Genomic DNA, 23,974 nt, shown 5'->3' on the forward strand with positions numbered 1-23,974 from the left:
CTCTTGCGCAGGCTGCCCGCTGCCTGGATCATGGCATGCTGGTGCGTAGGCCGCTACCACCGCCAGTGCCCAGCCACCGTCTTCCAATGCTTTGAACGCACCAACCGGGAGCCACCCTCGATGAGACAGCCTCAGGGCAGTGCTGTGCAATTGTTTTTATACAGCAATGATCAATGGATGCCGGCGCCGTCGGGCATGTCTGCTGCCACCTTCACCGGCCCGCTCCAGGTCACCAGGGGCTTGTTCTTGTATCGCGCCACGCCGCCCCGCACCGCCAGCCCTTCAACGACCTCCTTCCAGAACTTGCTCTTGCACTCCTTGGGGGGTACGGCGGGTTCGCTGCCCTCGCACATCACCAAATCTCCCGGCTGGCAGCCGTCTGGCACCAAAAGCACGCGCACGAGCACGTCGCCGCCCTCCTGCGGCATGGGCCCCAAGAAGCAGAGGGAGTGGCACAAGCGGGGACAGCAGCAGGCAGCAGGCATAATCTCCATGGGCATCAAGCTAGCTGACCAAACCACGATGGCAGCAAGCAGGGCTCACTGGTTGGTGTTCAGCTGCCAGGACCATCTGCAGCGGGGGCAGGGCAACCCCCGGGCAACCCACAAGGGAGAGGCAGCGTTGGCAGAAAGCAGCAAACAGGCAGAAAGTGGCGTGGACCCACGGGAAGGCAAGGAGGCACGCTCGGAAGCGATGCACTTACCGCCTCTGACAGCTCCCCTGCTAGCTTGGCTGGCTTAAGATTCAGGACAACCGCCACCAGCCGCCCGGTGAGCTCCTCCCGGCTGACATGCTGCTTGAGGCCCGCTACCACCTGCCGCTCCTTGCCGTCGCCAACATCAATCTTGCATAACCAAAGCTTCTCCGACCCCGACGGGTGATTGTCGACAGAGGTGACACGTCCAATCTGCGGGGGAGCCGATACAGACGACAGCAGGCTGCACAGCTCCGGCATGACACACACCCATGGGTGCCGCAGACAATGCCGCAGACGATGCGCACCGCCAGGTGCGCCTTGCTGAAAGCATCGCCCTCGGTAGCGGGTTCTGCAGCAGGCTCGCTGGGCTTGTTCTTGGCTGCCTTCTGCTTCTTCGCCTGCTTGCCACTGGCTGCCGCAGCGGACGCGGCGGGGGGCACCGGTGCCGCCAACCTGTGTGGCGGTGCCACCGCACGCTGCTGGCTGGCGCCGCTGCTGCTGTTGAGTGCGCCGCTCTTGAGTGCAGCCAGCAGGTCGTCCAGCCTGGCAAGGGCAGTGTCAAGCTGTCTTGCTGATGCCATGTTGGTGCGGCACACTGAGTAGGGGGCTGACCAGCGTGCCGGCGAGTAGAATTAGGTATGGCAGGCATGGCCAGGGGGGCCAGAGAGCAAGGGCCATTGGAAAGCAGGGTCCCAGAGATGGGAGGCCGGCGCGGCAGGCACAGGGTTCGCGCAGGCCAGAACATTTCAGCAGGCTGGCATCCCAGATCGCCCATCACGACACAGCTGCGTAGCCCCCGTTGCACCACGATCACTTGAAACTGATGACGCTTGAAGCGTGAACTCTCATTGTCCCAGCTTCCCCCGGCTGTGTTTCCACGCCTCGACCACACCGCCAGGATGACGGCCCTGGGCGGAGAGGTTCCCTGGTCTGAAAAATATCGCCCGCGCACGCTTGACCAGATTTCTGCCCACACAGACATTATAGACACCAGTGAGTGGTGCGGGGGGCGGGTTGTGTCGACACAAGAAAGGGCAGGCCGGGCCTGGCGGGCCAGCCCGCTGGCTGGCGCCCCCGCCATGTGCCGCTCGCCCGAGGCCGCTTGCCAGTTGGGGCCTGCTGCTCGCATTTGCAAAGCAGCAGACCACTGCAGATTGACTTCAACTCTCGCCCACAATCGCTACCCGCGTTGCAGTTAGGAAGCTGCTGGATGAGAACCAGCTGCCGCACCTGCTCTTCTACGGCCCGCCAGGCACCGGCAAGACGTCCACCATCCTGGCGATAGCGCGGGAGATTTACGGCAGCTCGCTGGGAAACATGACTCTAGAGCTCAATGCCTCGGGTGGGTGAAGAGAGGGTGGAGGCAGCATGGGTGAGCCAGCAAATCAGTTCACTGGCATGGCCCGGTGCACCTCACTGGCGCCCCTCTGAGCATGGCAGTGTGTTGCTCACTGACAGAGTAGTACCCGAGCAAGGGCCATTAGACCTGCCATTCCGCTGCTTGTGTACCCACACCTGCCACTGCACTCTTTGCAGACGACCGTGGCATTGCTGTGGTGCGCAACGAAATCCAAGACTTTGCGTCCACACGCACCATCTTCTCTAACAAGTTCAAGCTCATCATCTTGGACGAGTGTGACGCCATGACTAAGGACGCGCAGTTTGCGCTGCGCAGGGGTGCGTGCGTGCAGGCAGCTGTGGCAATAAAAACTGCGACGAGTCGAGACAGTGCAGCGAGGGCCGTGGATGCAGTGGTGGCGGTTGGTGACAGCGATTGCCACCAAAATCGCCCTGCTGCCCAACTGGCGCTCAAGTGTGCTGTGCCGCGTGCCCTACCACCCCCGCCGCCTGTGCTGCAGTGATGGAGAAGTACACGCGCAACGCACGTTTCTGCCTGATCTGCAACTACGTCTCAAAGATCATCCCCGCACTGCAGTCACGCTGCACGCGCTTTCGCTTCCAGCCGCTGCCCGGGGAGTTCGTCAAGGGGCGCCTCGAGTACATCTGCCAGCAGGAGAGGTGCGGACGGGCAGCTAGGAAAAGTGTGCGGGCACCATACAGTGCAGAACAGAGACAAGACTGTCAGGGTTGGCAGCGCTCCCTGTTCTTCACCAAGAAATGTTTGCTGCCCGCCCTCTGCCCATGCAGCATCAAGGTGACGCAGGGCGGGTTGGAGGCGTTGATTGAGCTAGGCTGCGGTGACATGCGGCGCACGCTCAACCTGCTGCAGTCAACAGTGATGTCTGCGGGGGAGGTGACAGGGGATTCGGGTGAGGGCAGTAAATCTACCTGCACTGTGCAAAAGTAAGCGCTATGATGTTTGTGCGCATGGTTGTTTTTTTGCCCTGACATGGTTGGCCTCCCTCCTTGCTTCACCGCCACCTGCAGCGTATGCCACAGCGGGCAAGCCACTGCCGCAGGACATCGAGCGCTGTGCGCAGTGGCTGCTGAATGAGCCGCTGGGGGAGGCATTTCAGCACATGCTGGACCTGCAATTGCAGAAGGGGGTGGCGCTAGTGGACATTCTTCAGCAGCTGCACCCGTGCGTGGGCATTGGGCGGGATGGAGATGGTGGCCGCCCAGCGGGGTGCAGAGGATGGCTGTGCTGCCTTCAACGCTACGCCTGCTGCTCATCCTCCTGCCTGAAGCCAGCTGGCGGGGGCATTTCTCCCATCAGCACTGCTGCCCGGGCAGCGCCTGCTCTTGGGCACCCTCACTGCAAATACAGCATGTGTCCCGCAATGCCTGCAGGTTTGTGTTCCGGATAGGCATGCCGCCGCCCGTGCGTATTCAACTTGTGAGCAAGATGGCAGACATCGAGCACCGCCTGGCCTACGGCACCAGTGACCGGCTTCAGCTGGGTGCACTCTGTGGCGCATTTGCAGGTGGGTTGCAAGCAAAGTTGGCGATGGACGCCATCTTCAACGCTGACGGGCTTGATATCTGTTGCTGTCTATCTGCCTGGTACCCTCCTTTCAAGCCGTGCTGGTTGCCATGGTGCAGAGGCAAAAGACGGCATTGTGGCGGCAGCCAAGTGATCAAAGACGGGGTGAAGGGGGTGAACTGCTCGGCCAAATGTGGGTTGGCACGCGTCATTGCTGCATGCTGCATTGCGGCTTGTTTTCTTTTTCCAGCAACAAGAGATTAACAAGAGATTTGGGCACCAAAGCGTCAAGAAAATCATTTGTCACACTGGGTACAAGTGCAAGTTCAGGAATGCATGCAAGAAGGCAATCTGGTGATTACAGGAAATTGTACGCGTCCAGCCGGGCGCGCTGCGACGGCGCTGTGACTGCCCGCTGCCAAAGGCATCCGATTCACATACTTCTTCTTCTTGTTGACATCCTACCGGTTAAAATGAGCGCCTGTGTGAGCTGGGGCGGCCGTGTGGCGCCTTTGCTAGCGCTGCCATCACTGGCCTGCCACCGCACGTGGCCCTTCTCACCACCACTGGCACCATCAGCACCTGCGCGGCGCAGGCAGCCACAGGGGACGGTACTGAGCGCCGCACCTGCAGAGAAAGAACGTGCGGTTGGCAGGCAGGAAAACGCTGCGCGGTTTGAGGAGGCTGAGTTCAACAGCATGCTGGAGAAGCTGAGGGCCTGGAAGGAGCGCAACTACGACTGCATCGTGCCGCGCAAGGTGGGCCCACAGCGGCCGCCGATGCGGGTGGCTGGCAGGCACACAGGTAGGTAGGTAGGTAGGTAGGTAGGTAATTACCTCATAGTTGCCCATTTCGCCTGCACCTGATTCCTACATGTTGCAGGTGCATGATGCGGGGGACTTGGGGGAGTGGGTACACCACGTGCGCCTGCTGCACCGCCGCGGTCAGCTGCCGGCGGCCGCGCAGCACCAGCTGGAGGCACTGAGCTTCAGCTGGGTGGTGGATGGTGTGACGGCGAAGTGGTACCACAACTTGCACGCAGCACGGCGGTATCGAGTGAGTGGGTCGGCTGCAATGTGCCATGGCTGTGCAGCAGTCATGCCATGTCTCTGTCGCTCTGCAGCGCAGTGTGGCGCCCTTTCTCCGCCCCTTTTGCCAGCTGCCGACGAAATCTGCCCCTGCTGCACATCGCTGTGCTGCGGTGCAGGAGGTGCACGGCAGTGGTGACATCCCGCCAGACTTTGCTGATCCCTCGCATCCCGACTGGGTGGAAGCGGCGCGCTGGCTGGCACGGCAGCGTGACCTATACGGCCGCCAGAAGCTGCTCCTAGTGCGGGTGCGACTGCTCAAGGAGCTCCTGGGTGAGTGCACGTACTGCTGGGACCAGCTCAGGCATGCTGGACGGACATTGGGCATGACACGGTGGGTGTGGACTGCAGATGCACGCTGACCACTTGCATGCATGAGCCCCGGTATGTTTGTTATAGTCCGTGGGCACTGTGTGTCGCTGTGCAGGTGTGAAGCTGCATCGCGAGTATTCACGGCCGCGGCGCAACATGCATGCGGTGCTGCGGGAGGGCAACGCACGATTCAGGGGAGGGCAACGCACGATTCAGGGCGGAGCAGCAGCCAAGATCTACGGTGCATTGTAATCAATAAAATGCTCCATCCTTGTCGGCACCAAGGCTCCTGTCCATGCTGTGTAGATGGGATTGATAGAGCGCCAGCGCCGGCTTAACATGCCGCCTTCAAGCTTGGGGGCCCTCTAGCATGCCTCACAGCCGCGATTGGAAGATGCAGCAGCAGCAGCCCTAGGGGTCTCGAGCGGGGGTGCCTCGCAGCAGGCTGCCACTCGAGACCCATGGGTTGCGGGTCGTCCACGCCAGCCAAGCCTCCTACTGGGAATGGGCCGTCGAGGTGAGGCTCAAAAACTTCCATGCAGTTCGAGCGCTGGGTGGCACTTCAAGTGGCAACCCCCAGGGCGGGAGGCTTGCGCTGCAGGTCCACGAGCGCCTACGGCTCTAGGCGGATGCAGCAGCTGGGCAGGGACAGCCTGCCGTTGGCGTCGGCGGCGCTGGCGGGGTTGCCGCTGCCCGCCACGTGCAGCAGCAACACCAGCACCAGCAGCGAGGTGGACTACTCCTCTGGATGCGATGATTCCACGAGCACCAGCAGTTTAAGCACTGAGCCAGCAATAGTCGCGGGCACCACGGTGCACATTGGGGCGGGGGGTGGGCTGCCACCGGGCCAGATGCACCGCCCGCTGGCCTGCGTGAAGACCACGTACAAGCTGCGGGTGGGGGTGCTGGAAGGCACCACCTTTCTCAATCAGGTACGTTGCAGTGGGCGGCAGGAGGGAGCTGCTTGGCCATAAGCCACCTGTACAACTGCGGTGTTTCGCTTGCCCTGTGCAGTACATCGTGGTCGACACGCTGGGGCGCGGCAGTTTTGGCAAGGTCAAACTCTGTCTAAACACCGGCGACGACACGCTTTATGCCGTCAAGGTGGTCAATACGCGAGCGGTGAGTGGGACCAGCGTGGATGGAGTGTCATGGACGGGTTGGCCTGGGACCCACCTGCCTTTGCAGCGGGGGATCGGTGGGCATGCGAGTCACAACGATCCCCCGCCTGCTTTGGCAGCGAGCTCCCAACCACTGCCGCATGCCTCATCCCTTGCCTGACCGACGACAGTTGAGGGCGGGGGCCAAGAGCCGGCTTCAGTCGCGGTCGTTGCCGGCGCAGTCGCGGCGCCGCCGGAACCCGGACGCCTCTGCGGAGGCCGCCGCCAGCACGGACAGCCTGGCGTGTGCCACACCTGGCAGCCCAACATCCGACTTGCGTCGTGAGGTGGAGGTCATGCGCAGCCTAAACCACCCCAACCTGTGCACATTGTACGAGGTGCGGGCATGCGGGAGTGTGAGGGGTGCAGCGTTTCTGGTGGGCAAGCAGGGTGTGCGAGCTTGCTGTATTTTGACATGTGCCGCCTGGCTTGCCGCGCTTGTCCTTCCAGGTTATTGAGGATGACGAGGGCGGCAAAGTGCTCCTAGTGGTGGAATACTGCGAGGCGGGGGCGCTGGTAGTGCCGGGGGCGCTCACCCCCGACTGCAACCTCCCCGAGGCCATGGCCCAGTACTACTTCCGCCAGATGGCGGCTGGACTTGCCTATTTGCATGCCAACCATGTGGTACGTGGAAGGGGGGGGCGCCCCCGGCTGCCCTGAGGGGACCTCACATGCCTCCTCCTGCATGTACCCACCGCTGCTGGCGGTGCCACATGGGGCGCCGCCGGCTTGCCGATATCACCACAGCGATACTCTGGACCTGCCCCGCAGGTGCACGGCGATGTGAAGCCAGAGAATGTGATGCTGAGCGGCAGTGGCACCGTCAAGATTGGCGACTTTGGCCAGAGCCAGTTTTTTGACCGGCGCGACACCTTCAACCGCACTCTGGGCACCCCCGCCTACTTGGGTGGGTTGCGAGGGCGGGCTTGGGTGCACGGTCAACAGTTTGCATCCATACCTGCTGCTCTGCCACTGTGTGCCGCAAGTGCTGGTGGCATGTCCCTCTCCTTCAAGCTCAGCTCTTTGCGTGCAGCCCCCGAGGTGTGCGCCGGCGAGACTTACCGTGGACGGCAGGCCGATGTGTGGGCGCTGGGCGTCTCGCTCTACCTCTTCATCTTTGGGGAGATGCCCTTCAAGGTAAGATGTGGGCAGTCTCACCATTGGCCTACCCATTGTTACTGCGTTATACCACTGTGAGCAGCCTGCCCCATGCCAGCTCTTGCAACTCGCACTCCTTTTGTTTTGTTTAGGGTGACAGCGTGCTGGAACTGTATGATGCGGTGGCCGCCCAGGAGGTGCCGTATCCACGCTCCAAGCCCATCTCCCACGAGCTGCAAGACCTCTTCTTACGCCTACTTCATAAAGATCCCCGTCACCGCATCACAGCCGCAGAGGTGCACGCTGCTGTGTGGCAGGGTGTGCTATCACAGACTATCATGCAGGGCAGCACCCCAAGATCCCGCCCTGACACACCAGTGCCCACCCCTGAAACGGATCCTCCTCCTCCCCCTTTTGCCTGCCGTGCAGGTGATGCAGCACCCCTGGGTTAGCGGCAGCGCCTGGCATGTGCTGCTGCCTGATCTGTCACGCTCCCCAGCAGCTAGTGACACGGACGGCGAGCGGGCGGGGAGCATTGGCCAGCCCTCCCCGGCCAGCTTCAATGCAGAGGTGTGTCCCCATGACTTTCAATTGGTCGCCACTCCCATTCCTGTGGGGCGGCCTGCTCGCACGGGCGGGTCAGCCCTGCTTGTCTGCGACATGCCCATCTGCCTGCCTCGCTACTGGCTGCAGGAGGTGGCGGCAGTTGTGTTTCCCGAAATGCATGCTGAGCTAGGGCCCGCAGGAGGCAGCCCGCGCAGCCCCGGCGGCAGCCGCACGCAGCTAGTGGATGCGCTGGCGGCAGCCACCATGGCAGCAGGCGACGATGACATGGCATGCCGCCTGGCGCGGAGCCCGCGATCCCGTCTGCACAACCTGGCAGAAGACAGCATGATTGAAAGGTCATGGGATCAGCAGGGCAGCAGTGGCGGCCCAAGCAGTGTGGCCGAGGCGGACAGGGGCCCAGCATCAGCAGACGGCGATGCCCAGCCCCCCGTTGCGCCTATATCTCAGGTTGCGCCAATACCTCAGGCAGCGATGGCGGCAGCAGAGGCTCAGTTGGATAGCAGTGCCAGTGCTGGCAACGGCAGCCAGGGGGCGGGGGAGGTGCGTGGCGATATAATGATGGACATGGAAAGAGTGGAGTTCAATCTCCTTGAGCAGCAGCAGGAGCAGGAGACCCTCGCTTCGTGGCAGTGGACCGAGCAGCAAGAGCAGCCAATGCTTGGGCAGAAGCAGAGTGCGGATGAGCCGCTGCCACCTATCCCCTTTGGCGTGACCAACTTGGCCTCCAGCAGCTTCATGCAAGAAGCCCAGCGTGGCACGCTTGGCGATGGGCAGCTGCCTGGGTCTCAGGAGAAGCAGCAGCAAGACGATACCAGCAGTGCCAATTTTGGCAGCGACATCAAAAGCCGGGAAAGCCCCATCCGCGGCCTCGCTCGCGCCAGCCCTGCAGGCGGCGCCGCCAGCAGCACTGCAAGGAGGGTGAGGGCCAAGCGTCTGGACACTCTGCGCTCCTTTTTTGCCGGACCAGCCGATTTTGTAGTTGGGGCGCTTCCCCAGGAGCACCAGCATTACAGCCACAAGCCGCCCCCGCTGCCAGGAGCCCCTGCACCCAGGCGCAGCTTGGCATCCGGCCTGTTTGCGGGCCCAGCAGATGTGGTGAAGGGAGCCGAGGAAGTACTGCCAGCAGGGGCACGCGTGCCACCACGAGCGCCTCCGCCTCGGCCCACATCGCAGCAACCGGTAGTGGTCAACATCTTCAAGGTGGGCTGGTTGCTCATGGTTGATTTTTGTTTTCTATGTTTGGGGCGGGGGGGGAGGGGGCGGCGCGGAATGGGTGCAGTAAGTGGTTGGTCCAGCCTGTCTGATTGCAGTTTGCCTCTCCCTTGCCCCTCTTGCTGCAGCCGGGAGAGCGAATGGGTGTGGTCTCACACCTATCAACCTGCTTCTATATCGAGCAAGGTACAACACACGAAAGCCAGTCTTTTTTGCACGCCTCGTAATTGTCTCCAATGATGAAACCCTGCCGATTTTTCCTGTCCTGAAGGCGTGGTGGAGCTTCGCTACGAAGCTGACGTCCCCGTCACGCTTAGCAGTATCCTGTCCGCCGCCCTTCCCGCTGCCCTCTTCCGCCGCCCAAGCTCGGCTTCACCAACAGCAGCAGCAGCAGCAGCAGCCAGCAGCAGTGGCAGCCATGGCTATGCACACCACCGCCAGCCCTCGGCCTCCTCTTCATCCCGCACCCCCACCAAGAGCGGCAGCTGCCAGATTCAGCTGGGGTGCGAGGACACTGCAGACTGTTCTGCCCATGGCTCGCGTGTGTTCAACCTTGGGACAGCGGGTGGGTCCTGCTGCTGTCTGTTGCAGGTAGCAGCATGTGCTTCGTGGCCAGACAATGAATGTAGCATACACTTTTTTGTTGTGATGCCGTGCTACAGCTAACTTTAAACCCATTGCTCATTCCTGATCACTCTGCGCGCATCCTGCGGCCTTACCTGCTGTTCCCTCTCTGAGGTTGCAGACACAGACAGCCAGGCTGGCCGCAGCGCTGTTGTAGAGATGGAGCGCTCATCCTCATTGGCTGCAGTGGTACAGCAGGCCACGCTCCGTGCTGAAGCCCTGCTTAGTAATGCCAAGTGAGTATGCCTAAAGTACAGTACTAGTGTACCATTTATGGCTCCTTGAATATGCAGGGCGCACCTTCTAGCCTAGAGAGTCTTGCAAGTGCGTGATGCTTTCCTTCCTTGCCCATCTTTCTGCCTGACACAGGGCAGGCAGCGTGGACCACCTGCTGGTGTCGGAACGCAGTGCCAATGAGTTTTTGGGCGGGTAAGTGGATGCCGGTTGGGTGGGCTGCCCAGCTAGGGGGTTCTCAGGGTTGCTGGCGGTCATGCATGCTCCGCATGACCTTGCCCTGCTATTTGAGATGGGCATGGTCTGGTGCACACCATCCACCCGCCTGCAGCTTCTGCCTAGCTGGCATCTCATCGCCTCATTGTTGCTTGCCTGTAACCCTTCTCCTTGTCACAGCCTGGCCATGCTGGACCCTCGCATCTTCATGGGGCGCTGGAAGGCGACCGCAGTGGCCAAGACACACGTAGTGCTGCTGCACATGACGCGGGAGGGGCTGGAGCTCTTCCTGCAGCAGAACCCGCTGGCCCAGGTGCACCTCCGTGCAAGCATGGCCCGGGCACGTGCAGAGGTGGTTGTCTTGGAGGCGCTGGAGAAGATTGCGGTGGCGCACCAACATCAGCACCAGCTATTGCAGAAGCAGCGTGCACGGCGTCGCAAACACGGCACCGCAGCTGGGCGCAAGCAGGATGGCATTGTGGCACCCAGGCCAAGGGCTGCCCCATTGCTCTTGGGCACGTTGGAGCGGCTTTCTGCGGGCAAACCAGGGGCTGCAGATCCAGTGTCAGCGGCACCAATGGAAGCCGCTGCTGGTCCAGATGCCCCATTAAGTGCAGTGAGTACGGCGGCCACAGCCAATGTGGCAGCTGCAGCAGCAGCGTCAGTGGCGGCAGCCGAGACACAGGTAGAGGAGCCAGTGAGCAGCTTTCACGAGAATGCCACTCCATCCAGCCATGGGCAGGAGGATGACGATCGGAGCAGCGAAGAGGAGGAGAGCGAAGAGGAGGAAGAGGGCGCGATGCTGGCTTCCAGCGGCATTCCCAGCGCCACACTGGAGCTGTTCAGCATGGTGTCCCGACTTCGCAATGCGATTCTCGAGCGTGCGGCTGTTGACGCAGCCCCCGGTGGGGCTCTATCTGCATTGGCCAGCATGAGCAGCATCGGCAAAGAAGGCAGCGGCGCAGCGGTCGGCAGCCGATAGCACAATTTGGTGTCCCCTTTCCTGCTGTTTTTAGACTGGGCGTCGTTTAAGCTTTCTGGCCAGGGCTGGGTGGTGTGGCGGCGTGCTGCCTTGGTTACAAGTAACATGAGTATTTTCCTCAGAATGATGGAGGGTGAATGTGTTGTGCATTCATGTGGCGCACAGAATTGGACCGGTGGCACATCGAGAGGTGGCTGCTTGTATTCATTCTGTGCACCACCGATGTCTGCCTCCTCTTAACATCGACACTGGAGCGTTGACTGGAGGTGATCTGAGGGCTGCCATCCCGCTATCCCGGCCCAGGCTTCACTCCACTTCTTGCAAGTAGTCCTGCACCTCTGCCGGCGTCAGCACCCGGAACTTGCGGTCCTCGCCAACCACAGCCACCTCAATGTTGTCGCCAGACAGCTCGCCTGCGGGGCCAGAGCAAATTCGCAGTTCTCGGTTGGTACAGGAAGCGCGTGGCTGGCAGCCCTTCACTTCTACTTCCTTTCTCTTCCACTGGCAAGCTCTGTCAATGTGGCTGAAAATCTACAAACGCGCAGCTGCTTCCGGCGCGTCGTAAGCACACACAGCCACAGGCTCCACACACCCTCGAACCCCTCCTTGAGCGTCAGCAACGCGGTGTGGATGGCATCCTCCAGCTCCATGTCCTCGCTGTACCGCTTCTCCAGGAACGTCTTGGCATTCACCATGTTCTTGCCAATGGCTGCGACGGGGAGTGACAGGAGGCAGAAACGGTGTCTGACACATAGGAGAAGGAGGGAGGTGAGCTGTGCAGAGCTCCAGGCAACCAGACCATACCTGATGCCTTCCACGCAAAGTAGGAGCCGGAGGGATCGATCTGGTACAGCTGCGGCCCATTGTCATCATACCCCGCCATCAGCAGTGACACGCCAAACGGCCGCACGCCGCCTGACTCTGTACATGGGGCACAGCCGATGCCAAGCCGGACAGGATATGCCCCGTCCAGTCAGATGTGTTGGCAACCGATTCAGGCAGGCGCCGGTGGCCCAGCCCGTTCGCCACAGGAGATTGCAGGCAAGCAGGGGTGGGCAGCCACCGCCCCGGCTCGGCCCCCTCTTCCCCCCCGCTTACGTGTGAACTCTTGCATCACTGCTGCCGTCTCTCTGCACAGCTGCGCGACGGGTATTTGCTCGTGGTATTGCCGGTAGTACACCTGCCCCGACTTGCGAGCCTTGCGCACAAGCACGCGCGAGTCCGGGCCCATGCCACTGTAAGTCATGCCCACGTTGGGCGTCAGCAGGCTGATCTTCTGCACCGTGCTCTCGTCCACCAGGATGCTGGGCAGCTTCTTCTCGGTGGCCAGCACCACGCCGTCGGTGGCGCGGATGCCCAGGCTTGTGGCGCCCGCGTTCACCGCCGCCAACGCATACTCGATCTGGACCAGCTTACCGCTGGGGCTGAAGGTGGTGAGGCTGAAGGAATACTGCAAGGCAGCGGGGCAACCAGGGAGTTGCAGAAAGGCGGCGATGCACTTTGGAAGGGGGCGGCGATCGAAGGCCTGATGGACCCAGCAAGGCCAGCGGAGCTTACCGCCGACTCCCCCATCCTCTCTAAACTGCCGCCGCAACGCTGCTGTCGCCCCCCCTGCGCTGATCAACCAAGCCCGGTCGAGCCCTGCCTCCAGCGGCTGATGATGGAGCAAAGTGAACTGCCACAGCGACCGAATCAGAGTGGGCATACCGCCAGAGAGGCACGGAGAGCAGCAGTACATGCCGGCCGTACGCTCCGTTGACGCGCCCGAAAACACTCTGTGGCCTGGGCTGAACTCGCACGTTGATGTGTCGATACCGCTTGCCGCCGTCGGAGGCCTCCATTGCCCGTGTCTAGCGTAGGGTAGTGGCCTGGCGGCCTCCTGCTCTCCTTTGTGAAGCTAGCGCAGGTGAAATGGCGGCGGAGGGAACGGACACGGGCGGCGACAGCACCGCCCCGCCCACCGAAACCAGGGCGGTGGCAGATGGCGCGTTCGGCGACGGCAGAGGCGATGCAGTCTCGAGCATCTCGGCGGCTTCAAGCAGCAAGCCCTTCTTGGGAGGCTACCGCAGCCTGTGCAGTGGCACTGTTTTCCATCATGCCGCCACGCAGACCGAGACGCGGTCGGATGAGGAGCAGCGGCGGCGGCATCACCGGCAGGCAGCGCCGCAAGTCAGCAGCACAGCACAGACGGGGCGAGTGAGGAGCCGCGGGGTGCAGTGCCCAAGGGATGCCAGCACGCAGTGTCCGCGTCTGGGCTGGGTGGACGGGGCACAAGGCAGGGCAGTGGAAGTGACGGGTGCGTGGCGCGAAGCGTTCATTTGCATGCCATCTGCAGTTGAAGGGAGCGGGCAAGGAGGCCTATCTACCTACGCTCGCTGTCACGCTGCGCTCACACCGCTGTGGTGCTGCCTGCTTTCCCTGCTACAGCATGCTACGAGGTTGTAGCACTGCAGCAGCCTTACCATGCCGCCGCAGCGGTCATTCAAAGCTGCGTGCGAGGATGGCTAGCACGCCGTCGCGTGGTTGACCTGCAGCGGGCAAGGCGTGAGCTGAACGAGCTGCATGCAGAGGAGCAGGCGAGGCACGAGGCAACAGCGGAGCAGGCGGCGCAGCACGAGGTACAGCGGCGCATGCAGCCCCGAACGCCAGAGGACTTCAACCTGCTGCTGGATGAGCTGGCCATGTGGTGGGGAGCGGAACAGGCCAAGATTGGGGCGGCCCAGGACATGACAGGTGGGTGTGGCGCAGGAAGGGTGCATAGCGACCCAGGCTGGCAAGTGCAAATGTGCAACAAGTGGGGGTCCAGGGTTGCTTGCGCCCATGCAACATACCTGGGATGCCATCTTCTCCGCTGCCTCAGACGAGGAGCGGCAGGCGGCGCGATGCGCGCTGCTTGCCAAAGAGACCAAGCTGCTCCAAACCATTGACCGGCTGAGGCTAGCAGCTGCACCCATTGCACGGGCCGACCGTGCCGCCCGAGAGCTGGCTATCATGTCTGCCCCCAAGCGCTGGCAGCTTGCGGATGGGGGGGTGATGGAGGTGGCCACACCAGGAACTCTGCAGGCGGGGGAGCTGGCAGCTGCCTACCATACCCTTGTCGCCACGGGTGGCGGCGAGCTGGATGCCCGGCTGGCGGCGCTGCTGGCTGTCAAGCACCATGCCAAGGCCCTAGACTGCAACCTGAGCCGCGAGATTGTTGGGTTGGTGGACCGAGAAGCGGACCTGCTGAACAGGTGTGGCCTGTTCAGCACGTGGGAGGGCAGGATGATATAAGATCTGCAGATCTTCCCCTACCGCTAAGATACTGCATCTGTTGCAGGGGACGGGAGGCATCCTCCATGGCGGGTTTGCGCACCCGGTTGGCCAATGCTTTCCTGCAGCTGACGCGGACAGAGCGCTTCAACTCTGAGGCAGCCTCATTGCGAAGGCCTGGTTGCGGCAGCGGCATGGTGATAAGGAGATGCTGAAAGCAAGGTGGCAGCAGCCAATGCTGTTTTGTTGTTTGTCGTATACTTCAGCTCTCTGTGTGAGTTGATCAATAGCAGTGAGAGATGCAGCAATACTCTGGCGCACCTGCGCCAGGCTGCTGCTGACACAACTGAGGGTGCTAGCCCTCATGATCCGCAGAGGAGCGCCGAAGAGTGTCGCGCCAGGAGGAGCGGCCGCTGCTGCCGGCAAGGACCCGGCGGCAGCACTCACCCAGCAGACGGTACCTCTCCCGGCAGCCAGCCACCCAGAACCCCACCTACCACCCCACCCACCACCTAGAACCCCACCTACCCACCCCCACCCGTGTCACCCCCGCCCCGCCTCAGATGTCAATAGCCGCTTGTCATTCACATTCGCTCCTTGGTTTGCCGTGAAGATCAATGCGAGAAAGTTACCATTAGCGCACCAGGTGCTGCAGCTTGCTTTTCAAAGCCGCCAGCTCAGCGTGATAGCCCAACTGCCCCGCTGCCTTGCCGCTGGCCCCTCCAATGTCGCGCGGCGGCTGAAGTTTCTGGCGTAACTGCAGCGCTTGTTTCAATAGATGCAGACTCACAACTGGCACCATGGTGGGCCTGCCGTGGGCACAACTGAAGCACAGCCGCGTCTGCTTCAGGCTGTTCAGCAGCTCCTGACACTGCAGGCGTTGGGTGCTACCAGTATTTCAGCAATCATGTGAGGAGTCAAACATCAAGAACCAGGCGAGCCAAATAGATACAACTCTGTCTGCTTCAAAGTTGCACAGATCGGCTGCCCGCTCACCTCCGCCTGGCTCAGCCTGTCGCCAAACATGATTGCACCACGGCACGCCTTGGAATTGAGCACACGGATCACGGCCGCTGGTAGGCCACCTGAGCCGCAAGTGTCTTGTAGATGGTGTAGGTAGAGCTGCAGGGTGGGGCGGCAGGCGGGCGCCGAGGCCCTCGTAAGAGCAAACAATGCCCCCATGGATGAAGTAGCCAAACAGCGAGGTCATGGTCGACGCTTTCCCTGATCCCACCTTTAAGTCTGTTGCAGTCAGTGTGCTGCCCCACAGCAGCGGGACATGCGTTAGGAGCGGGCCCAAGAGATCGGCAGTACCTCTTCCGCCGCTGGCCTGCCCCTGCCATTTCCAGCCCCAGGCTGCCACCTTGTGTTGGTATGCCTCCAGCAGCTGCCCCTCGACATCCGTCAGGCCCAGAGGCAGTGGTGCCCGCAGAATCTTGCTGTGCACCTGCCAGGGCTGCCCACCCGGCCCCAGCAAGTGGTCACGCAGCAGCTCCAGCTGTACCCGCTCATCTGCAGGGAGGGTGGCATGCACGGAACCAGAGAGGGAGGGTTACAAGGAGCGGAGCATTGCAGATGCATTTGGTGTAACCCACCTGCTGCATGCTGGTCCACCAGCGCCAGCAGGCTTCCGCACATCACTGGGATGAACTTGCATTGCACCTGCTGCAAGGCTCTGCCCGCTGCTAGGTCGGACCGCATCAGCGCCGACGGCTTGAGCTGTGCAAAAGCAGCAGAAGCCAGGGAAGTAAGAGAGAGGACGCCATCAGCTGGCGCTGCACCGCCTGCCTTCATCCTGCTCCTGGCATAGGATCTGCCGCCTGGATGGCGCCACGATGCCAGCAAAGTGTCCAGCCCCGTGTCTGCCTGCAGAAACGAGAACAATCCTGCACCTGGCTGCTCGTAAGGCTGTGGCTGCAGAGACGCTGCAGGCTGGCTAGGGTTGTCGTGCGCGGCCTTCTGCACCTCTGCTTGCCGGAAAAGGGCCCTCTCAGCGAGCATTCCAGCAGCACACCCGCCGCTCTTTGCGGTTACCACATGCTTCCGCTGTCGACTTGGCTGCGGCGGAGCCGACTGTGCTCGTCGTCGCCATGGCAGCCGAGGAGCTGCAGCTGCCATGGTGCCATCCAGCAGTGACCAATCGTTGGAACTGGCAGCACCGTGGTCGGCTGAATCGCCTGTCCGCTCGTTCTGAACCCGATCAGCGTCCTGCACACTGCTCTGCACATTTGTGGGCATGGGCTCCCACAACTTTGGCGATCTTGACTGGACCTGGTCCTGCTGCAGGCCTAGCATGGTACTGCCGGTGTTATGCTGTGCCGCCCACCTGCTGACATGCGCCTCCAATTCCTCGCTGCTGCTGCACATATGTCCGGGATGCTGCCACGTATCTTGTTGATGCTGTGCCTCTTGCCAATGCTCCCGTTCCCAGCTGTTGAGGAGCATGGAAACCTCATCCTCGCTGTCCAGAGGCAACTGCTGCAGGGAAGGCGCAGCCGGTGGCTGGAGGCGGGGAGATGCTGGGAGCGATTGCGGTTGCAGGGTTCGCGCTCGCTGGTGCTGCATCTGTGCCTTCATGCAGCTGTCTGCTGAGCCCTGCCAGCCTGTTTGCTCATGCCACTTCGGCATCAAGTGCAGCGTCCATGGCTGCATTGCGCGCTGTGCATCCTGCATCAATTGCCCATAGCTGGCCTGACAGGGAGGCATGGGAGCGCCACCACACGCTCGCTTGCTGTCAGACTCTTCTTGTGCTAGGTGCATATCGATAAGGCTGCAACCATGCTCCGTGCTTGCAACAGCTGCAGGGCCGGCACTGGTGTAGCAGACAGGCCTCGAGCCCAGGGCGCGCTTTGCCCCTGCCAGCTGCCGTCCGCTACCTGACCCTTGCTGCCTGCCACTGCTTCTATTGTTGGCTGGTTTGGCTTCTGCTGTCAGTTCTGGAAGTTCCCATTTAGCTTGATGCCCTTGCAGCCACAACTCGAAAGAGTTTCCCGCCGGCAAATTCTGCGATGCCAGCGATACCAAGTGGCAGCTGCCCCCATCATCCTGCATGGCTGCCGCTGCTGGGGCTGCCTGAACGGGGCCGCCTGCCGGGTAACAGGCCTCCAGCTCCTCTAGCTCCTTCAACAAGGTGTTGGACAGCGCCAGCCGCCAAGCCGACAGAAGGGCATGCCTCACGGCCTTCAGCAGCGGCTCCCAGCTAAGAAAGTGTGCAACATGTCCGTCGGCCTCATGGGCGAGCTCATACTCGTCCGCCTTGCAGCTGAACAGGAAAGGAGGCCATAGGTTCGGCTATGCAGTGGCATTGTTATTGCAATCTTGCATCATGTATTGCTAGAGGCCCCGCCCCGAAAATCGTGCCAGGCTGCTCACCTGATCTGCAGGACAAAGGCGGCATGCCGATTGGCGGCTTGGTGCAACTGCTGCAACTCCTCACCCTGCACGTTCTCTAGCCGCATGTTGGGCCTGTAGAGCTGCTGAAACAGCGCCGTCACCAGCCTACACACCGTCGGAGGGAGCAGAATGACCATACAACCGTGCGCACAATTGGAAACCAAAGTCCCATAACTTCCTGTTCCCCACACCTTTCCTACCTAGAGATCGCAGGGGCGTTGATGCTGCGTCCATTCAGCAGCAGCAGCTGGCGGCTGGCATTGGAGTGGCCTTGTGGCGGCAGCGCTGCATAACCACTGACGGCGTGCAAGGCACCTGGCACTGGCTGCACGACGGCTATGTGCTCCCGATGATGCCCCAGGTACTCGCCCACGGTTTGCTCCTGTGAGCGGCCCTGCATGGCAAGCATACAGCACCACATCCATTCATGCCAGGCCTGTCCGCAGCAAGCCGGGAGCAGGGACGCTCTGGCTCAAACGCAGCACACGTGCCTTGAGCAGGCGCAGGAGGAATGCCTTGCGCCCACGGTCAAAACAGGTGAAGGTAATGTGGGACCGCAGCAGCGCCAGCTGTATCACCGCCTGCTTGCACCGGTCCACCTCTCGCTGCAGCCTACGGGGTGGAGGGCGCGGGCGGACCTCAGCTGTTTCGTGCACCGACCAGGACTGTTCCGTGCACCGACTCGTGCCATACATGGAGTACTTCCTGCCTTCCACGCTGCTTGCTCACCCCGCAGTCAGCAATGCTTTACGCCGCACTGGCTGGTTGAAAAACAGGCCACGAATGGTAACGCAGGTGCCCTGCCTGCTGCTCTGGTCCAGCGCCAGGCCCTGCTCTACCACCTGGCCGCTGCGCAGTAGCACGCGGTGAGTTTCAAAGCTGTCCATTGCGCGGCTTACCACCTCCACCTCCTGTGCAGCCGCACACAGGGCAGCCAGCGCCTCGCCGCGGTAGCCGAGTGTGGGCCGCGCTGCCGGCAGCGGGGTGGCGGCAAAGCGGCGGCCCAGCAGCCCCAGCCTCGTAGCGGGGATGCCGCGCCCGTTGTCCTGCACGCGCAGGCCCCAGTCTGCGATGTCCAGCTCCAGGTGCACTTCTGTTGCTGCCGAATCAATGCTGTTGGCAAGCAGCTCCACGGCGGCCTGAGACGGTGCGCTGACCACGGATCCCGCTCGAACTATGGCTGCTGCGCGGGAATGGATGCGCGCCAGCGGCCCGGGCAGCCCAGTGGCGTGCGGTTGGGCGGCCATCGGGCGAGAGGGCTCTTGGCGGGGAAGGCCGCCCACGACTGGAGCACATGCACGGCGCTTCTGTCGGGAGTATTATTGACCTGCGGCCCTTGATGTGTTTTGTGCTACATGAATCTGAGCTGGCGGCCAGCTGTGCTTGGTGTGCCAAAGCTCAGGAAGGAGGCATGCATTGTGCATCGAGATGGCGGCCAGCTCTGAAGAGGCTGCCGTGGGCGTCACGCTGCACGCCAACTCGTGCCCCGGCTTCCAAGCCATCCTGAAGCACAGGCACGCCGCTCGGGGGCCGTAGGGCACCGACTGCATTTCGATGTTTGAGCTGAGCGCCGAAGCTTCTGGTGCTGGCCACCGCCGCCGTCGCCACCACCGCCACAGCCGCCGCCGCCACCGTCCTCAACCCTTCAACGCCCCTCTTCCAGGTATACCGACTTCAAGGTGAATGAGGTCGACCTGGAAGGTCGTGTGGTGCGGCTGACTAGCCTGGAAGTACCCAAGGTGAGTGCTGCCATTGCACCTGACGTCCGCTGAAGCCACAGAGCCACGTGAGCACGCCCCTAATCCTCCCCTTTTTAGGCCAACATAGTTGAGCGCCCGGATGCTGGGGAAGCCCCTGTCGCAGCCCCGAATGCCGCCTCCAACCCCAGTGAGGCGGTGGAGGTAGCAGTGCAGCGGTATGCAGCCATCAGCGGCGCTAGCTCTGCGCAGCTGGACCCGCTGCGTTCATTTTTGCTCCAGGCACTGCAGCACCAGGCAGCCGCCAAGCATCCACGCGGCAGTGGCACTGTCCGGCAGCCGGCCCCACAGCCGCTGGTGCTGGACCCAGCCATGGCAGCCAAGGACCAACGCACCGCGGTGCACCTCCTGTTCAAGTCGCTGCCAGGCTTTCCGCGGCTGGAGACCAACACCGTGGAGCCGCCTGTGGGACATGCAGCGCAAGAAGACCGTGGGCAGCAACTGCCGCAGCAGCCGCATGATCAGAAGCAGCGGCAGCAGCAACAGCAGGAGGCACAGGATGGCACTGCTGGCTCGTTGACAAGTAAACCACAGTGCATACAGGTGCAGCTGGTGGGCAGTCGCAGCGGCAGATTTGACAGCGGCGGTGGCCGGGGCCAGAAACGCAAGTGGCGGGACGATTCGGGGTGGCCTGGTGGCAGCCTGCGCTACACCAAGTTTGTGCTGTTCAAGGAGAACATGGACTCCCAGGTGCAGTCATGGTGCTGAGTGACTCCCGTGGAACTGCTGATGAAGGTTGCTGTGTGAATTAGTTCGCTGAAGCTGTCTTGGGGCTGCTGCCGTTGTTGGGGACTGCTGCTGCATTCCCACCCGATCCCACCCCACATGGCGCCAGGCCCCACCACCACCAACAACGTGCTCCTTTTGCTGCAGCATGCTATCTCCTCACTGGCCAAGCTGCTGCACGTAAGCCACAAGCTGTTTGCAATTGCGGGCACCAAGGACAAGCGTGGTGTCACGGTGCAGCAGGTGGGCAGAATGCAATCTTTGATGGTTGCAGGCCTGCTCCAGTACAACTACAGCATGCTGCATGTGCTGCACTCCCCAGCTTGGGCGGGCAGACACACTATGCTTGTGTTTTGTGAGGTCCCTTTGCATGCATGATAGGTCACCGCCTTCAAGCTGGACCCAGCCCGCCTGGCGGCGCTCAACCCACGCCTTCGGGGCATGTGTGTTGGCAACTTTGAGTGTGTGGGCGATCAGCTGCGCCTGGGGGATTTACAGGGGAACAGGTGTGCAAGCTGCAGCATATTATTTGCATGAATTCACAGGCTTTCCCTATATATATATGCCTCCGGGATGAGGCGTGGCTAACCTTTCCGGCACACAAACACGCTGCAGGTTTGAGCTGGTGCTACGTGCCATAAAGGCTGAGAGCGCCACAGAGGTGGCGGCGGCAGTGGACGCCCTACGCCTCTCAGGATTCATCAACTACTATGGGCTGCAGCGGTTTGGGACAGGCGCAGTGCCCACCCACAGGTACTTTAAATTGCAGCGGCAGTGGGCAGGGAGACGTTTGTCTTCAATGTACTGGAACCAGCAGTAGGAGCACTGCGGTTGCACAAGCATGCTGGGCACCGTCACTGCGTCCATGCTATTGCGGGCGTGCGCTGCAGGGTGGGACAGGCGCTGTTGTGTGGTCAGTGGCGGGATGCGGTTCGGCTGCTGCTCACGCCACGGGACGACTGCCCGCGCCCTGAGCAAGCTGAGGCGTGTCGGCTGTACCTGGAGCAGGGGGACGTGGAGGGCTCGCTTCGCCTCATGCCACGTTTCCTGGTCACGGAGCCCACGCTGCTACAGGTGTGTGGGCTGGGCGCTGGCTGTGGCATGGATCCGGGTAGTGATAGCCGTCAGATTCTGCACCGATTGCTGTGCAGGGCCTCAAGCAGCACGGGCCCAACGGCTTCCTGAATGCTCTCATGATGTTGCCACGCAACCTGCGCACAATATACATCCATGCTTACCAAAGTTACCTGGTAAGCCGGGCGTGATAAGCCAGGAGCGATGCGGATGTGGTGGGAGGGTAGGTACAAAAGCAGCGTCGCCCTCCCGCCAGCCGCAGAGAGTGCTCATCGTCTTGGGTGTTTGATGTCTCAATTCCTGCTGCCGCAGTGGAATGCGGCTGCCTCGCACCGGGTGCAGACCTATGGCCCCAGCGCCGTGGTGGCTGGCGACTTGGTCCTGCCGTACAGTGCGAGGCAGCGATCAGCGGCCAGAAACCGCAGCCGGCCTGGAGTGCCAGCAGCCGTGGCAGGCGAGGTGGTGGAGACTGACGCAGATGCGGCTGCCAACGAGGAGGAGCATGTTTCGGCAGCAGTCAAGGTGCACGTGGTGACCGTGGAGGAAGCGGCTGCTGGAGCATGGCGCATGGAGGATGTGGTACTGCCGCTGCCTGGGTCCGAGGTGCTGTACCCGCAGCACGGCACTGCGGACGTGTACCTCCAGCTGGCAGCAGCGGATGGCGTGTCCCTCGACTCCTCACCGCACGGCTCCAAGGACTTTAGCATCATGGAGCTGACAGGAGCCTACCGTCACCTGTTGCACCGCCCTGCTGACTTGGAGGTGAGTGTCAGTGGCGGGAAAAGGACATTGGCAGTTGTTGATCCGGCGTGTGCTATCGGCATATCTGTTGGGGCAAGTCTCATGCAGACAGCCTGCTGGACGGCTGTGCTTAGCCCTGTTCAGAGCCTCTTCAAATCTTCTCCTTTGCAGTACGAGCTGGTCCGCTACTCCCACCCTGACATTGATCTGGCCAGCACCGACTTGATGGAGCTGCGCGGCGAGCAGCTGCCGGCACCGATATCTGACAAGTCGAGCGACTGCTATCTGGCGCTACGGCTGGCCTTCACCTTGCCCTCCTCCTGTTACGCAACCATGCTCATCCGCGAGCTGACCAAGCAGCCCAGCAGCACCGCGCACCACAAGGCACTGCCGCATGACGAAGAGCTGAACCATGGTGGCGGCTCGGAGAAGCAGAAAGCAGCTGCAAAACCAGCTGCATGAGCATTCGCTTGAGTTGAGTTTAACAGTAGAATGGTGCATTGATGACCCATGCATGGCCATACGGGTGCGCTGGGCGTGAAGTGGCGCTGGGCGTGAAGTGGTGGGGCTGGGACCGTGCACTTTACCAGCCAGACTCTGCCATTGCTGCGCTCGAGTGTGATAAGGATGGCTTGCTGTCAGCAGAAATGAAGCGGCCTGCACTGGTTCTTCCCCTCTACTTGCATTTGGACCACGGCAGCAAGGGCGAGGGCGGCAGGCGTGCTGGAGCGGAGCAGGTGCTTGAGCGGGCGGGTGCAGGTGCTTGATGGGTGCGCAAAGCCGGGTGCCGCAAAGCCATGAACCTCCCAGCAACTTCTCTGCAGCAACTTCTCTGGAGGCTGAGCGACGCCTGCGGCCCCATTGTTCGCGCTTTCTGCCAGCAGCATGTCCAGGGTGCGCAGCTCGACCGCGAAGCGCTGTGAGTTTAGGGTTTAGGGCTGTGAGTGTGGCCTGGCTGCTCCCGTCACTTATCCTGTGCCGCAAGAAAGCCGCCTGAAGCCAATTCTTGCACCAGCTGCAGGCGGCTGCAGCGTGAGCTGGAGAAGCTGCTAGAGCGGCACATTGACCGGTCGACCGCGCCCACAGCGCCCGCGTTGGTCAAGCTCGAGGTGCGAGGGAGGTTGGGACGCATTCCGTGTGGTGTACCAGAGGCCGGTTGCTGTCTACCACCCCTGCCTGCTGGGGCTCACAGCACAACTTACGTTCCCTTTGCACGGCGGTCCTGCAGCTGCGGGTGTCAATGCCGCACCTGGAGTCCATCTTCTATGACGAGCCTCTATGGGATTTGTCGGCGCCGCGCGCCGCCTGCGAGGACTACATCAGCACTACCGTTAACGAGCTTGGGCTGGATTGGCACGCGCACACGCTCATCATGCGGCGCATGAAAGAGCGGATAGATATCGCCACCAAGGCATGCGTGGGGTGGTGTGTTGGGAGGGTGGGGGCGGCCATGGAGCGGCAGCCCCCCCGAGTAGCCTGGCGCCCTGACCCAGGCCCACCATGTTCCCCTGGCTTGGCGTTCGCCCCTGCAGGAGCTGGCGATGGGCAAAGTGCAGCCCCTCCCTAGCAGCAACGACAAGATGCTGCGCAACCCGCCCAGCAAGCTGCCGCAGGTGGTTCGCATGACTGAGCAGCAGCTGCAGCAGGTGGCGGCGGCGCTGGCAGCCAGGCACAGCGGCTCCAATCAACAAGAGGGTGCAGGGCGTCCGTTGCCCGTCCTGGGGACAGCGTCTGGCGTGAAAGTGGAACAGGTGGAGGACAAACCGAGCGTGGAACCGCGGGCAGCTGGTGCTGCCAAGCTCGAGCCATCAGATACCACTCAGGGAGAGCAGCAGCAGCAGCACAACAGCGACGATTCTGACATGCCCGACCTACCTGAGTGACTACGGTGGCTGCCTGGCTTTCACCTGGCCTGCCAGCGCCAGGGCACCCCAAATCTCACATGGAATGTGAAATG

General features: G+C 61.9%; 9 protein-coding genes across 9 annotated transcripts; 6 read left to right on the forward strand and 3 right to left on the reverse strand.

Annotated features, from left to right (window-relative positions):
• Positions 1-170: 170 nt before the first annotated feature.
• CHLNCDRAFT_51968 (hypothetical protein) lies at positions 171-955 on the reverse strand (the record flags this gene model as incomplete). The annotated part of the gene is made up of 3 exons (XM_005848521.1): positions 171-419; positions 544-570; positions 704-955. The coding sequence occupies 3 exons, from the start codon at positions 953-955 to the stop codon at positions 171-173; spliced, it is 528 nt and encodes a 175-aa protein (XP_005848583.1).
• A 641-nt stretch (positions 956-1,596) lies between these two features.
• On the forward strand, positions 1,597-3,735 carry CHLNCDRAFT_145161 (hypothetical protein; the record flags this gene model as incomplete). The annotated part of the gene is made up of 8 exons (XM_005848321.1): positions 1,597-1,690; positions 1,893-2,039; positions 2,234-2,374; positions 2,557-2,716; positions 2,846-2,967; positions 3,086-3,239; positions 3,449-3,582; positions 3,701-3,735. The coding sequence occupies 8 exons, from the start codon at positions 1,597-1,599 to the stop codon at positions 3,733-3,735; spliced, it is 987 nt and encodes a 328-aa protein (XP_005848383.1).
• A 544-nt stretch (positions 3,736-4,279) lies between these two features.
• On the forward strand, positions 4,280-5,233 carry CHLNCDRAFT_145162 (hypothetical protein; the record flags this gene model as incomplete). The annotated part of the gene is made up of 4 exons (XM_005848322.1): positions 4,280-4,339; positions 4,464-4,637; positions 4,789-4,942; positions 5,097-5,233. 4 exons carry the CDS (start codon positions 4,280-4,282, stop codon positions 5,231-5,233), a joined length of 525 nt encoding a protein of 174 aa, XP_005848384.1.
• Positions 5,234-5,995: 762 nt separating this feature from the next.
• Positions 5,996-7,691, forward strand: CHLNCDRAFT_22362 (hypothetical protein; the record flags this gene model as incomplete). The annotated part of the gene is made up of 6 exons (XM_005848323.1): positions 5,996-6,129; positions 6,404-6,479; positions 6,592-6,765; positions 6,913-7,048; positions 7,175-7,278; positions 7,392-7,691. Coding segments are annotated over 6 exons (924 nt in total), but the record flags the coding sequence as incomplete, so codon positions are not given.
• A 3,689-nt stretch (positions 7,692-11,380) lies between these two features.
• Positions 11,381-12,646, reverse strand: CHLNCDRAFT_48764 (hypothetical protein; the record flags this gene model as incomplete). The annotated part of the gene is made up of 5 exons (XM_005848522.1): positions 11,381-11,487; positions 11,667-11,783; positions 11,879-11,995; positions 12,173-12,524; positions 12,632-12,646. 5 exons carry the CDS (start codon positions 12,644-12,646, stop codon positions 11,381-11,383), a joined length of 708 nt encoding a protein of 235 aa, XP_005848584.1.
• Positions 12,647-12,985: 339 nt separating this feature from the next.
• CHLNCDRAFT_145165 (hypothetical protein) lies at positions 12,986-14,347 on the forward strand (the record flags this gene model as incomplete). The annotated part of the gene is made up of 3 exons (XM_005848324.1): positions 12,986-13,270; positions 13,609-13,807; positions 13,935-14,347. 3 exons carry the CDS (start codon positions 12,986-12,988, stop codon positions 14,345-14,347), a joined length of 897 nt encoding a protein of 298 aa, XP_005848386.1.
• Positions 14,348-14,960: 613 nt separating this feature from the next.
• Positions 14,961-18,966, reverse strand: CHLNCDRAFT_145166 (hypothetical protein; the record flags this gene model as incomplete). Its single annotated transcript, XM_005848523.1, has 9 exons — positions 14,961-15,197; positions 15,323-15,448; positions 15,690-15,838; positions 15,922-16,045; positions 17,504-17,588; positions 17,699-17,824; positions 17,920-18,113; positions 18,205-18,331; positions 18,449-18,966. The coding sequence occupies 9 exons, from the start codon at positions 18,964-18,966 to the stop codon at positions 14,961-14,963; spliced, it is 1,686 nt and encodes a 561-aa protein (XP_005848585.1).
• A 181-nt stretch (positions 18,967-19,147) lies between these two features.
• On the forward strand, positions 19,148-22,479 carry CHLNCDRAFT_145167 (hypothetical protein; the record flags this gene model as incomplete). Its single annotated transcript, XM_005848325.1, has 10 exons — positions 19,148-19,251; positions 19,383-19,458; positions 19,537-20,166; positions 20,350-20,445; positions 20,584-20,645; positions 20,818-20,955; positions 21,093-21,276; positions 21,354-21,452; positions 21,589-22,038; positions 22,189-22,479. 10 exons carry the CDS (start codon positions 19,148-19,150, stop codon positions 22,477-22,479), a joined length of 2,130 nt encoding a protein of 709 aa, XP_005848387.1.
• A 335-nt stretch (positions 22,480-22,814) lies between these two features.
• Positions 22,815-23,900, forward strand: CHLNCDRAFT_145168 (expressed protein; the record flags this gene model as incomplete). Its single annotated transcript, XM_005848326.1, has 4 exons — positions 22,815-22,936; positions 23,039-23,126; positions 23,246-23,434; positions 23,550-23,900. 4 exons carry the CDS (start codon positions 22,815-22,817, stop codon positions 23,898-23,900), a joined length of 750 nt encoding a protein of 249 aa, XP_005848388.1.
• Between the last annotated feature and the right edge of the window lie 74 nt (positions 23,901-23,974).

Source organism: Chlorella variabilis (genome assembly GCF_000147415.1).
Source record: "Chlorella variabilis unplaced genomic scaffold CHLNCscaffold_8, whole genome shotgun sequence".
NCBI lineage: Eukaryota > Viridiplantae > Chlorophyta > Trebouxiophyceae > Chlorellales > Chlorellaceae > Chlorella > Chlorella variabilis.